This window comes from Pangasianodon hypophthalmus, chromosome 21 (genome assembly GCF_027358585.1).
Source record: "Pangasianodon hypophthalmus isolate fPanHyp1 chromosome 21, fPanHyp1.pri, whole genome shotgun sequence".
NCBI classification, from domain to species: Eukaryota; Metazoa; Chordata; class Actinopteri; order Siluriformes; family Pangasiidae; genus Pangasianodon; species Pangasianodon hypophthalmus.
Window position 1 is genome coordinate 618,229 of NC_069730.1, and position 14,475 is coordinate 632,703.

A 14,475-nucleotide genomic window follows, 5' to 3' on the forward strand; every position below is an offset into this window, starting at 1 on the left:
CTGTGGAGGACTAGGCCTTCAACATTCTGACACTGTAGTGGATTTGTGGTGCTGTGGAGAAACCTAAGGTTGTATGGTAAGTGTGTCTGAAACACTATATGACTAGGTGGTGTTTAATAACTTTGTCACTTCTGCTATTTAACTGGAGTATTTATTTATTTTCCCCCAGTCAGGCTGTAGCATCAATTCCTCATGAGGAGGTTTTGGTGTTTTTTTGTTTTTGTTTGTTTGTTTGAAGGGCTGTTTTGTTATTTTTGTGTGAACACACATGAAGACTAGGGTTGAGTTAGTTAGTTTTGGTTTGGTGGGTTAGGAGGTAACTCATTCTGGCAATGATGCATGGTTGATTAGTGTTACCAAGTCTTATTATTGACTTGATTTGATTAGGCAGTACATTTTACTGGTTCTGAGCTTGTGGATCTCAGTGGGTTCTCTATGATAGCTGAATTTTTGCAACAGCCTTTGTGTAGCGCTTTATCTCAATTTTCTAATTTGGTGCTGATTTAATTGAGTTAGCACTATATCTGGGATGGTAAAAGGTCAACTTACACCTAAAAAGAGTAAGTTGAGGGATATTGTTGAAGATGTAGCTGTATCTATGTATCTAATCAAATTTTAGGAGCATCTAAAGGTTCTGGTTTCTCCTGTTAGCTCACTATTTACATCTGGGAACTTATCTTTTGAACAGTAATATGGAGTTGGAAAAAGAAAGAGCAGACCATGAGCGAGAGCAGTTACGGTTCCAGTCAGACCATGAGAGCATGAAGGCAGAGCAAGCACAGACATAACGGGAGGTGGAAGCAGAACTAGAAAGAGAAAAGCTAAAGGCTGAACAATTGAAATGGGGGTTAATAAGAGAGGGAAAGGGAAATCTCTGCTAGGTATGGAAATGCCCGGTCAAGCTGCTGGGAAAGCGACTGATTTGGATGTTGCTGGAAATTTACACTGACTGATAAAGTTTATTGAAAAAGACCCTGATACATTTTTGATGCAGACAAAACACTGATGCTACAGTGTTGGGAAGTTTGTGTCCCTAAGCTGCATTTTCTAAACAAGTGCCACACCCTTCATAGACTGTTCAATTCCTTGTTAGCCCCAGGCTCCACCCATCCAATTTCAAGCCAATCAGGACTCCCTCACAGGCTTTATTAACTGCACCTGTGCCCACAGCTTCATCCTTTCTGTTCTATGTGGCTGTACTGTGCAGAGGACTGAGTTTTTTTTACACTTTCATGTGTGCGTATTTAACCATGTAAGTGCCTTTATTCAATATTTAAAGATTATTTTTGTAGGACTTAATTCTGGCTTAAATATGTTTATTTTCATGTTTGTATTTCCTGTTTAGGAATGTGCCTTAGTTCTTTAAATGTGCATTAGAGGAGCTTATAGTATGAGTAAATAGCCTCATGTATTGTTTAGATTACTTTATTACCTGTGAATCTGATGTAACTTTGAGTTGCCTTGTACTTGATTTGGCACTGTTTATTGGGGCACTAAAACTCTATATTTCTGTTTCCTTGTAGAAACCACACACACACACACACACACACCCACACACCCACACATGTAACACACCCACACAAGTATACACTTTACCTGCTTGGATGTACAATAAAGACTCTAGTACCTGAGTTGACTAGACCTGCTCTTATCGACAGCCCCACTGGCTTCAAACTAGCTAACCATGCATTCCCCCTGACCTCCTTTTATACAGTGCGTTTTCACAATCAGCGCTCAAGTAGCGTATTCCGCCCTCCGTCCTAATGAAAGCTGCTCTACTGAAAGCGTACGCGTTGTTTCCAGAAGCATGCAGGCAGAAGTTTAGGAAGTGGAAGAAAGAGCAAAATCAGTCCCATGTAGAATTTGCTTCTGATATTTCAGCTCATTTTGCTCGCTGGCAGTTTAAATGTTCAGTGCCAGACCTCACTGCTCCTTATATTAATGAACATAAAGTTAATACCGCATCAGCAGCTGCAGTTCTACCTGATAAGCATGCACTGACTCGTTTGTGTGGATTAACAGCTTACCGATATTATGGTGGTTCACAAAATGAAAATTTTTAAGTTGAATTCGGGTATTTCTCAGGAACCAAAATAAATACACACACACACACACACACACACACACACACACACACACACACACCGGTTATTCACCGTCCCACTGTCTCATGGCACATTTATAGCTGTAATTACAGCTGGCCGATATCTACAGACAAAATGGGCTTAGTAATGAAGTCTCAAGAGCAAATGAGATTTAGCAATGTGAGCTAGTTTTCTTTTAGGCGCTTTAAGGAAAGTTTGGTGTTAAGTAGCTGTGCACCTGCTATGGGGAAGATGAAGTAGATTTCCTCATTGTGTTCTTATATTATATTGTGCGTATATATATAAATATATATATATATATATATATATATATAAACACACAGTGCTGTGCAAAAGTCTTGCCCCCCCCCCCCCCCCCCCCCCCTTTTTTTATTTTCTGACTTCTACATTATTGATTCAGTACAAAAACATTTTAGATTCCAAACATTAGTTTTCCAGCACAAAATGAAAGGTTACAGAAAAATGTTTGTATGTCAGTAAAGAAAGCAGCAGATTCCATAAGAGACACTTTTCAGATAAAAACATAATGAAGGCTGCTGGGTTTCGCTGCAGAAATAAGAAGCGAGTCGACAGTCAAAGTCTCCAGAAGAACTGTGGCTGCTTCTGCAAGATGCTCAGTAACACTTCCAGCTCATTTCCTTATAAAACTGCACACACTGCACCTCAGATACTGCTTTATTTATTTAAAGTGAAGGATCGTCACATTAAATACTGACTTTGTTTCATTTATTACTGTTTACTGCTCTTTATAGGATTTTTTTAACTGTAGAAACATTTAATTTCATTATTTCTGAAGGCGTCTTTACTCTACAGTGTTTCTTTACATGTGACTAAGACTTTTGCACAGAACTGTGTGTGTGTGTGTGTATATGTGTGTATATATATATATATATATATATATATATATATATATATATATATATATACATACACATATATATATACACACACAAATCTAACGCTGGATTTGGCAGAACAGATTGAAACTGAAGTGCGCTGTTGCTCTTTCTCTTGCCGGGAGCAAGTGCGGAAACAGAGTTGAGATGTGTCCTCTGTGAAACTGATTTCAATGCAGACACAGAAACTAGCTATTTATTTTTTTCTCTGGTTGTTTGTACAGATGTAAAGAGATGATGAGAGTATGAGCAGTTTACATTAGCACTTAAATAAGTAAGTGGTGAAATCACATAATGATACGATTATTAGTGTAAATGCAGTAACTCTGTGTGTGTGTGTGTGTGTGTGTGTGTGTGTGTGTGTGTGTGTGTGCGCGCGCGCACCTGTTGGGATCTCAGTGTCTCCAGCTCTCTCTCTAGTCGTGTCCTCAGGCGTTTCTCCAGCTGCTCTCGTTTCTCGCACGCAGCCTGAAGCTGTGCCAGAGCCTGCTGCAGACGCTCCACACGCTCCACGTACACACACTTCCTCCCCAGCTACTCTCCCAACACACACACACACACACACACACACACACACACACACATTCACGTATACATATTTAACGCAATGGCTATCAGATGGACATTATTTTGGTATTTTTCCTCTGCTCTGTACTTTGCCATGTAGGAAAACTTAAAGCCTTAAAGCTGATAGATAGATAGATAGATAGATAGATAGATAGATAGATAGATAGATAGATAGATCACTTTATTCATCCCAGAGAGAAATTCACAATCTGTTATAAAGTGCTGACACTGGAGACTCCTTCTACAATACCCGATTTTCACACTGATTAGTGTGATTGTTTAATTTGGGTTTAACTAGCTTAATCTGTTTATATGGAGCATCTGCTGTACCAGTCCCTCTAAATGAGCTGTTACTATGGAAACGGTACCGTATTACACCGAGCGCGTTAACATAAACATGTGATTTACGTTATCGTCAGTAATGGTCAGTTCAGGACGTATAGATGGAGACGGATGTGACTCACCTCCTCCTCCAGCCTGACCACTTTGCTCTGAGCGTTGTTGAGAGCCTGTTCTAAAATCTCGATGTGACGTCGCTGATCCTCATTGGCTGAACGAAGAGACTCCGCCTCCATCTCCAGCCTCTCCATCTCCTTTAGACTCTCCCTTCCTGGGAGACAGAAAGAGAAGAGGCTGTCCTAAACGCTGGCGTCATCAGGGAGTTTATAATCGAACTCTTTCTTAGAGTAATGGTTGTAAAATAAACAGTTAAGAACTTGTAATTAAGAAGAAGATTGAAATAGCACCCGATATATACATATATATATATATATATATATATATATATATATATATATATATATATATATATATATATATATAAAAATTTTCCCACACAGGAAGGAGCTCAAACACATCTGACCTCTAAGTTACGTTAAATAAAAAATGCTAACTAGACACAAAGTCTAGCCAGAGAGCGATCGCAGTCTCAGCTCCACCTCCTGTGTTACTGTATGTGCGTAATTAATCAGTGTTTTTCTTCACCTTTTAGCTGTTGTGCAAATATTATTTTACTTTCTTAAACTATGTAAATCTCACTGCAGTAGTTGCTAAGGCTTGGACAGTTTTTTTTAAATAAACTCTGGTGTTGGACAGTGTTATCTTTGTTTATTCAGGCACTGTTGTTTTGGAGGAAGTTAAGATAATTCTGTCTGCTCCTTTTATAGAGAAAGAGAGAGAGAGAGAGAGAGAGAGAGAGAGAGAGAAACAGAAGGAAGGCAGGAAATCGTTTCGCTTAGCGTTCACCCACAGAAGCAGGGAACTTCTCTTCCTTCATTAGTTAAAGTAAAACAAACTTCGCAGCAGTGTTCTCAATAAAATATATTGTAATATAGTTAAGGAATAGAGCACTTTGTGATGTGCTGTTTTAGGAAAATAATCAACAGCAGGATGGGGTAGTCTCAGGGCTGTTAGCACCCTGAAGTTGATTTTTCCTATAACAGCACATCCCCAGGTGTTTTATTGCTCTTATATCCATTTATAGTTACATTTAAAGTTGTAGATTAATCCGTTTATTATTCGTGTTGCGTCCGCGGTACGAGTCCCTGTGAACGAGCTGTTGCTATAGAAACGAGGACGTATTAGAACAAGCGCGTTAATATAAACCTGTGATTTGCAGCTGCGCTACTGTGAGAGCTGCTGTTAGTTTATAGAAAACTAATCAGCACCTTCTGACCAATCACAGTCCAGGATTCATTAGCGCTGTGGTGTAGAACTATTAAACAATTAGCATGATGTGAACGTGTAATTGGGTCTAGAACACACGGATGAGACCTCACACACCAGATGGGTTTGCTGAAGTGTGTTTTGTGTGTGTGTGTGTTGATGTGAACTCACTCTCTGAGAGGTAAACATGGCTGTCCTCCTGCCCTTCTGCGTCCTGGTTTGCCAGTTTGCGATTGGCTGTTTCCAAACGATCTGGATTTGAGACGATATGGAAGAATAAACCTTGTTAAATGATTCCTTCACACAAGCTTTATGATAAACAAAGATACAGAGACAGACGCAGATGTTTCCAGAATTCAAGCGCCACGTCTGTCGTTTTTGAGATTAAAAATGATCCGCAGCGTCGCTCACCTCTCAGGTCTCGATTGAAGTCGTGCAGGCGTCTGATTTCCCCCTCCAGTTTCATCCTCATGGTTTTGTCCAGAGTCTCGCGCTTGGACGAGCTTCTTACCAGATTCTCATAGGCGTCTGAGAGACGCTGGACTTCAGCCTCCAACTACACACACACACACACACACAGATCATCACTAGCTCTCCTACTATTCCACAGTTGTCTTCAGTATTTCTGCCATTTCCATCCTGAGTCACATTCACACTTAGGGCCGTATTTAGAGTTAAACATAAACATGTCTGACAGTTTGATGTAAACACAACATGTCATGCTGAAATTTACATTCTGGCTGTAAATACAATCAAAAGCACTGTGGAATGTCACTCAAGGCCAATATTAAATATATAAATATAACATGGTTAATAATTAATAGTATCAACCTTTCAAAGTTCACAACAAGTTTTTTTCGTGGTCTGGATGCTACTGAAAATCGCCTCGGACGATTCAACTCAAGAAGAAAAAAATCTGGAAAGTTCGCTGGTGATTTAAAATCCAGGAAACCTGATGAAGGTGAGGAACTTTCCCCATGTAAATACTGATGTAACATTCATATTTTAGTTTCCGAATACGGCCCTAAATGCTGAACTTGAGAGAGTAAGAGCCGAATCCGTACGCTACGTACCCGCTGCAGTTTGCCGGTTTTCTCTGTCTGGATCAGCAGCTCCTGTCTGAGTCTCTGGTTTTCATCGCTGAGGAAAGTCATCATGTGCTGAGCGTGGCTCATCATGGAAAACGCCTCAGCAGGTACGATCTGGCCCTGTGGGGGCAAGCGCGTGCCCGATCCGGTCTGTGGTACGACAGGTGGCATTAGACTGGAGATCTGTCCCAGAGGAGCGTCGATGGAGAGCGGGGTTTGTTCTAGCGATAGCGGACCAGGGCTTATACTGGACGGGTACGCTGGCTGAGCTTTGGCTTTGTAAGGATATTCAGGAGGAGGACCTCGAGGCTCTAGGGAACCTTTAGGTGGTGGAGGGGCGGCGGTTTTGCTGGACGAGGAAGGAGACGTCGCCGTCGTTCGTTCTTCACCGTTAGGGGACGTCTCTCTGGGCTGCTTGGCTCCGTTTCGCTCCAAACTGAGCTGCATGATGCGCTCGCTGAGGGAGCGGACGTGGCCTTGCTCGAGCCCGGCTAAGCCTTCGTCCACTCCCGTAAACCCTCGCTGGACCCACGAACGACCTTCGGCGCGAGCGAAGGAGGAAAGCGAGGGAGCGGAGGAGAGAGACGGAGGACAGGAGCTGGTGCTGGTGGGGATGTGTTGGTTTGGCTGTAAACTCATCGGGGTTTGTGGGTTCTGGCCTGGATTTGGACTGCTGAGCGCCTGGTTAGCGTTCTTTAGACTTGTATATGTGTGACCTGGATTTGTAAGCGTGTTACCTGTGTTATGAACATGCGTGTGTGTGCGGGCCACGTTCTGCTCTTCGTTCTGACCCTGCTGACCTCTGTAAAGCTGAGACTGAGATTTAGCCTCCTCATACGACGGAAGCTCTAACGCTCCAAGCGCAGGGACGGCGAGAGTCACCTGCACGCTCGCTGCTGTGTTTTGCGCTCCTTTAGCGTTCTTTTCCATGGAGCTGCTGTCCACCTGGTGCTCCTGACCCTGCGGCTCCTGCCGAGGCTGCGTCTCTGGGAGCAGAGTCTCCGTGGAGACAGGGTTGCTAGGCGGCGCCATGGCCTGGTTCTCTGGACCGACTCCGTTTCCGTAGCGCAGGTTTTCCTGCATCAGGCGTTGCAGAACTGTCCCGGAAACGACGACAGTGTCATCGGCGCTGTTGTGCATGATGGAGCCTGAGAACACCTGAGCGACCTCACCTGGAGAGGAACAGGTAAGCAAACACTTTTATAATATATAATAATCATAATAATAATAATAATAATAGTGAAATCACAATGGTGACATTCTTTTCCTTTAAATGGAGCAGAGCCAATTTCCAGGCGGGAAGAATATAAATCGTAATTTTGCAAATTATTTTCCTAGATGTCTTTAAAATTGCATGATTATTTAAAGTTTAGAAACAGTTAAAGGCTGGACACTAAAGCCTACTCTTCTAGTACAAAACAAGCTGTGTGTGTGTGTGTGTGTGTGTGGAGACCCGTGATCACCACCATCACATTCCTAATGCTATTTTAGGATTATAATTATAAACCCCACTGCAGTCGCACCAGCTGGCGAAAGCTTCAGATGCCAGAAAGGGAAATGAGAGCAGTGAGCAGGAGGACACGAAAATACCCGAAGTCCAAACACACGTCTTCACACACACACACACTATCACAACACGCTCGTATCACGACCGACCAGACGGCCCTGACACACCGAACCGACACGGAAGAGCTAACGTCATGCGAGGCCGAGTCACGATCGTCTCCGGTCTCCTGTAAAGACGACAGCTAACGACTGATGAGCGGCATGAGTTCTGTCTTCCCTGTCTCTCAGAGCGAGAGTTTAAGTAGAGAAATCAGGGAAGCGAGTTCCTGCTGCTGTCTTCTGTCTGTGTTTTTGGCCGAAGGGCAGACGTCAGCAGATCTGCTCTGTGTTTCCTGTCGGAAATGTTTGCATGAGCAATCACAACATTACACAGAGGCAGATATGAAATGGCCACTGAGAGAGTAGAGACCTTCAGGACTTCTCAGGGGCTACGCTATACGCTACACTATATACACACTGCTATAGCCGAGTAATAGTACTCTATATACGTTATTATAGCAGAGTATCGGTACTATATGTACTATTACTGCAGATTCTCTCGCTCTCTCTATCTCTCTCTCTCTCTCTATCTCCCCCTCTATGTATGTGTGTATGTACCATATCAGAGTAATGTTACTATATACACTAGTGTATTTTCCTAGTATCAGTACTATATACGCTATTATAGTAGAGTAACGGTACTATATGTACTGTTACTGCAGAGTAACAGTTCTCTCACTCACTCTATGTATATGTATATATATATATATATATATATTTACAGTATCAGAGTAAGGGTACTATATACACTAGTATCGGTACTATATATAATAAGAGTAAGAGTATTTGCATATACTACTATAGCCTAGTATCAGTACTGTATGTATTATTATAGCGGAGTAAGGGTACTATATACGCTACTATGGCGGAGTAAGGGTACTATATACGCTACTATGGCGGAGTAAGGGTACTATATACGCTACTATGGCGGAGTAACGGTACTATATACGCTACTATGGCGGAGTAAGGGTACTATATACGCTGTTATGGCGGAGTAACGGTACTATATACACTAGTATCGGTACTATATATAATAAGAGTAAGAGTATTTGCATATACTACTATAGCCTAGTATCAGTACTGTATGTATTATTATAGCGGAGTAAGGGTACTATATACGCTACTATGGCGGAGTAAGGGTACTATATACGCTACTATGGCGGAGTAAGGGTACTATATACGCTACTATGGCGGAGTAAGGGTACTATATACGCTACTATGGCGGAGTAAGGGTACTATATACGCTACTATGGCGGAGTAACGGTACTATATACGCTGTTATGGCGGAGTAAGGGTACTATATACGCTGTTATGGCGGAGTAAGGGTAGTATATACGCTGTAATGGCGGAGTAACGGTACTATATACGCTGTAATGGCGGAGTAACGGTACTATATACGCTACAATGGCGGAGTAACGGTACTATATACGCTGTTATGGCGGAGTAAGGGTACTATATACGCTGTTATGGCGGAGTAAGGGTACTATATACGCTACTATGGCGGAGTAACGGTACTATATACGCTACTATGGCGGAGTAAGGGTACTATATACGCTGTTATGGCGGAGTAAGGGTACTATATACGCTGTAATGGCGGAGTAAGGGTACTATATACGCTACTATGGCGGAGTAAGGGTACTATATACGCTGTTATGGCGGAGTAAGGGTAGTATATACGCTGTAATGGCGGAGTAAGGGTACTATATACGCTGTAATGGCGGAGTAAGGGTACTATATACGCTACTATGGCGGAGTAAAGGTACTATATACGCTACTATGGCGGAGTAAGGGTACTATATACGCTACTATGGCGGAGTAAGGGTACTATATACGCTGTAATGGCGGAGTAAGGGTACTATATACGCTACTATGGCGGAGTAAGGGTACTATATACGCTGTTATGGCGGAGTAAGGGTACTATATACGCTACTATGGCGGAGTAAGGGTACTATATACGCTGTTATGGCGGAGTAAGGGTAGTATATACGCTGTAATGGCGGAGTAAGGGTACTATATACGCTGTAATGGCGGAGTAAGGGTACTATATACGCTGTAATGGCGGAGTAAGGGTACTATATACGCTACTATGGCGGAGTAAGGGTACTATATACGCTACTATGGCGGAGTAAGGGTACTATATACGCTGTAATGGCGGAGTAACGGTACTATATACGCTACTATGGCGGAGTAAGGGTACTATATACGCTGTAATGGCGGAGTAAGGGTACTATATACGCTGTTATGGCGGAGTAAGGGTACTATATACGCTGTAATGGCGGAGTAAGGGTACTATATACGCTGTTATGGCGGAGTAAGGGTACTATATACGCTACTATGGCGGAGTAAGGGTACTATATACGCTGTAATGGCGGAGTAAGGGTACTATATACGCTGTTATGGCGGAGTAAGGGGACTATATACGCTGTAATGGCGGAGTAAGGGTACTATATACGCTACTATGGCGGAGTAAGGGTACTATATACGCTACTATGGCGGAGTAAGGGTACTATATATATATATATATATATATATATATATATATATATATATATATATATATATATAATTGTTTGTACAGTAACGGCACTATATATATTATTAATATAATAACAGATAAATATATTGACATTATCACATTATTAAAGTCCACAACAGCTGACCGTTAAAAGGCGCCGCGTCACACACGCACGCGCAGGAGAACCAGCGGCAGTTAAAAATACCGTTAGCCGCTAAATTCACCTCAGATTCTCACACAACTCACATTTCACTAATATAACTGTTCAGTCCTGTTTTATGATATATTCTAGCAGCAAAAGTCGGAATTTTTTTGTTCTTTACCCGAGTTTAGTCTTCACCAAGAAGTCGTGTTGTCCACACAGAGAGAGAGAGAGGGAAAGAGAGAGAGAGAGAGAGAGGGAAAGAGAGAGAGAGAGAGAGAGTCAGCTCCACCATGCTCAACTTTCCTATTAATAGTCCGAGAGATGTTTCTTCTTTTCAAACAGACCCATAATAATCATAATCACTCATTTTCTTGTCTGTAAGAACGTCCAAGATCCTCACTTATTAAAAAAGAATAAAATAAAATAAATAAAAATCTCATCCCCGTGTACTAGCACCGTTAGCCAAAACGACTGTCCAACTTTTTATTTTTTTATTTTTTTGCACCCGCTTCCGTCCAAAACCACACCCCTACTCGTGTGACACGCTGTGATTGGTCAGTGACTCGCGCTCGCGAAAAGAGTCGACTCCAAAGTGATGAGTCATTTTAACTCACTTAACTGAACCGACTCTTTCCGTGTTCTTCTTTTAAATAAAAGCCTGATGCAGGAGTTAAGTAAAGTTCACGTATAAATATTTATAAAATGCATCAGATTTCTCAAATCATAATGACTAACAACACTGAGGAGGATAGTACAGAAAAGGAACCAAGTGATTCACAATTTACTTTTCACTGGAAGTAATTAAGAGAAAGTAATTAACTGAATCACACACATGCAACATCACATTCTCTGATATTAAAGTTAGAGTATTGTGTGAATTATGCGAGTTTGATAGTACTAGCTCAGTTTTCCTGTGATTTATTTGTTAGTATATGTGAGTTTTTGTCAAAACCAAATATCCGCATGATGATAAGACGTCATTTAACTGCCCCGAATGAACACAAGTGGCTTTTAAACCCATTACATCCCCTGTTCATTATTCAGTTAATCATCCCAAAGCATGTTATTTTGAATTATTCAGTAATTAAATTAACCTTCCAGTGTTCCTCTTTGACACAGTTCCACTTGGCCACACACTCGGTCCAACACTAAACTATTTTCTTCTTCTCTGTAGGCTCTAAAGTAATAAGTAAAAAACACAGAGTTGTGGTAAATGGAGGTGTGTGTGAGCTTGTGCTCGTGTTGTTTTAGCAGCTTTCTGATGACCAGACGTTCCCATGATGATAGCAATACATGGCCATTTTTACATAGTGGATATTTGGCTGGTCCTCGAGAAGAAATGGGATGAAAATGTGTAGCATTTAGTAAAAACAATAAAAAAAAAAAAATAAAAAAAAAAGTTTTCCTTGTAGGTAGTAGTGTATGAGTCCGTGCAAGTTTGTGTGTGTGTGTGTGTGTGTGTGTGTGTGTGTGTGTGTGTGTGTGTGTGTTCCTACCATACAGCATGTCGAGAGACGGCTGGTGATGGTGGATTCCGATGTGATCGAGCCACTGAGCGACATCATCAGGGATCCAGTGATCACCAGGCTCCATGTTCTCGTCCTGTCTACACACACACACACACACACACACACACACACACAGCCATCTTGCTAGTTTTCAGACAAAATTCTTTCAGGCAATAGACAGACAGAAACAGAGAGATAGATAGATAGATAGATAGATAGATAGATAGATAGCACATTTATAAAAAAATTACGATGATTGCATTAAGTATATTCATCATAGTACGCTGAAATTATACTTAACTTTTACTGATTTTCTTGAACTACACTACTTTGGAGTAAATTGGGACAGAAAGTATAGTTGTGAGTAAACGCATGACTCTGATGAACGTCTGTACTTTACTCAGAAATAAACTCCACGCTGACTTGAAAGTATAGTAGTATACAATACTATACTATATACTATATATACACAGTATAGTATTATATACTACTACATACTTTATACTATATTTGGCTAAACCAATGTGGAGTATTAGCCCTGAGTATTTAGTAAACTACCTGTACTATTATCACTAGTATATCTAAACGCTGTATATATACTATATACATACACTATAGAAGTATATAATACTATATTATATCAGAAATTTGGTAGTTAATATATTACTCTAGCAGAGTAATGGTACTATGTATAATAATATAACAAAAAAATGGTAATAAATACAACTATAGCAGTGCAATGGTGATATATATATAATATTACAGCAGAGTAACAGTACTATATCTAGTATTATAGCAGAGAAATAAACTACACATTGACTTGAAAGAACAATCATATATATTACTATAGCAGAAAATATATATACGCTGCTAGAGCAGAGAATAATGGTAGTGGAGTAATTACAGTATGTATATAACACTATAGCAGAGTAACAGTACTATATCTAGTATTATAACAGAGAAATAAACTACACATTGACGTGAAAGTGAACTTTAAGCTCAAATGCTGCATTCTCAAGAAAGAGCGTGGTTATATAAAATAAATGATTACAAGTGAACTGTTCCTCATCTTGTTGTCCAGCGGAGACTCAGCACGCTCGGAGGAGAGCACTAATCACCTTGTTGTGTATACATGCATGTGTCACACTGAATAATGGGGCAGAGAGGAAGGCTAGCTTTACTTTCACATCACCGGGATTCGATCACATGACCTCCTAATCCCAGGCTGACCATTAAGACCACTGGCCACTCAGGAACATTTAAACTGTAAAAGTTTTGGATAAATTCTGACCATTAGAATGAGCATTTGTGTTTCATTAATTTGAGTAATAGGAGGAGATCTCTTCTTTAAACAGAATTTACAGTAAGTTGCTTGATAAAATAAAATCTGAGCAAACTTTTTACTATATTTGACTAAACCAGTGTGGAATATTAGCCCTAAGTATTTAGTAATCTACCTGTACTATTATCACTAGTATATCTAAAAGATAGCATCTAGTGTACTTCATAGATTTAGACATGCTAGTATATTATCTGTAGTAAACGTAATGCTCTCAGTTTACTTCTCTGCCAGAGTATATTAGTAGCTTTGTAATAAATGTCTATAATAAATAATTGTATAATACATTAGTCGACCCTGAGTTCAGGTTACGGTCTGTGTGTAGTATCGCATGTTCTTCCCGTGTTGGTGTGGGTTTCCTCGGGTTCTGCAGTTTCCTCCCACTTCTCAAAAACAGGCTGGTAGGTGGATTGGTTAAGCTAAATTGCCTCTAGGTGTGAATGTGTGTGTGTGTGTGTGTGTGTGTGGTGCCCAGTCCATCCGGGGTGTTTTCCCACCTCACCAGGATAAAACACACACTGAAAATTGAATGGGTGAATGTTGTATATTAGGGAAAAAAAAAATTCTCCATATCTATTGAAAAAAAAAGTGTGTGTTTCAGTATTTCTTCATTATTTCTAACGATATAAAACTGTGAGTTGTGGTGTAATGAAACAGACACAGTTTTACCGAGGGATAGATCTGTCTTTGTCTCTCCAAAAAGAGCTAAAAGGCGAGAAATCAGATTAAAGCGCGTTTGAAGTCTCACCCGGCTCACCGTATCTCCACTTTACATCTTTATCTTCCTCTCCTGCCTCTTTTGATCTTGATATTTACCGCCGCCTCTTTCTCCATCTGCTTCTTTTCCTCTTAAATTCTCTCTTTACAGACTGAGCTTACTTACCTGCAGTGATGATGATGATGATGATGATGATGGTGGTGGTGGTGATGAAGAGGTTGGTAGAAATGATCACAGATCTTACGTCTGTAAAGTTTGTAAAGTTTATAAAGTTTGGTACAGGAAATCAGAGGAGTGGAGTTCGCAAATCCATGTTAGTGTGTG

The 14,475-nt window shown here is 40.8% G+C and overlaps 1 protein-coding gene across 2 annotated transcripts in view; it reads right to left on the reverse strand.

The window, feature by feature from the left end:
• Positions 1–14,475, reverse strand: part of amotl1 (angiomotin like 1) — a 21,646-nt gene extending 7,171 nt beyond the window's left edge. Inside the window, exons 1-7 of one of the 2 annotated variants that reach the window (XM_053227585.1) lie at positions 14,317–14,475; positions 12,083–12,192; positions 6,307–7,493; positions 5,645–5,789; positions 5,405–5,485; positions 4,033–4,178; positions 3,386–3,535 (exon numbers count right to left, since the gene is read on the reverse strand). In XM_053227585.1, coding sequence (XP_053083560.1) covers positions 3,386–3,535; positions 4,033–4,178; positions 5,405–5,485; positions 5,645–5,789; positions 6,307–7,493; positions 12,083–12,179 — 1,806 coding nt within the window. In that variant the 5' untranslated portion in view covers positions 12,180–12,192; positions 14,317–14,475. Of the gene's footprint in view, positions 1–3,385; positions 3,536–4,032; positions 4,179–5,404; positions 5,486–5,644; positions 5,790–6,306; positions 7,494–10,764; positions 11,082–12,082; positions 12,193–14,316 lie in introns of those variants that run through there. The other variant, XM_053227586.1, reaches the window with a different exon arrangement.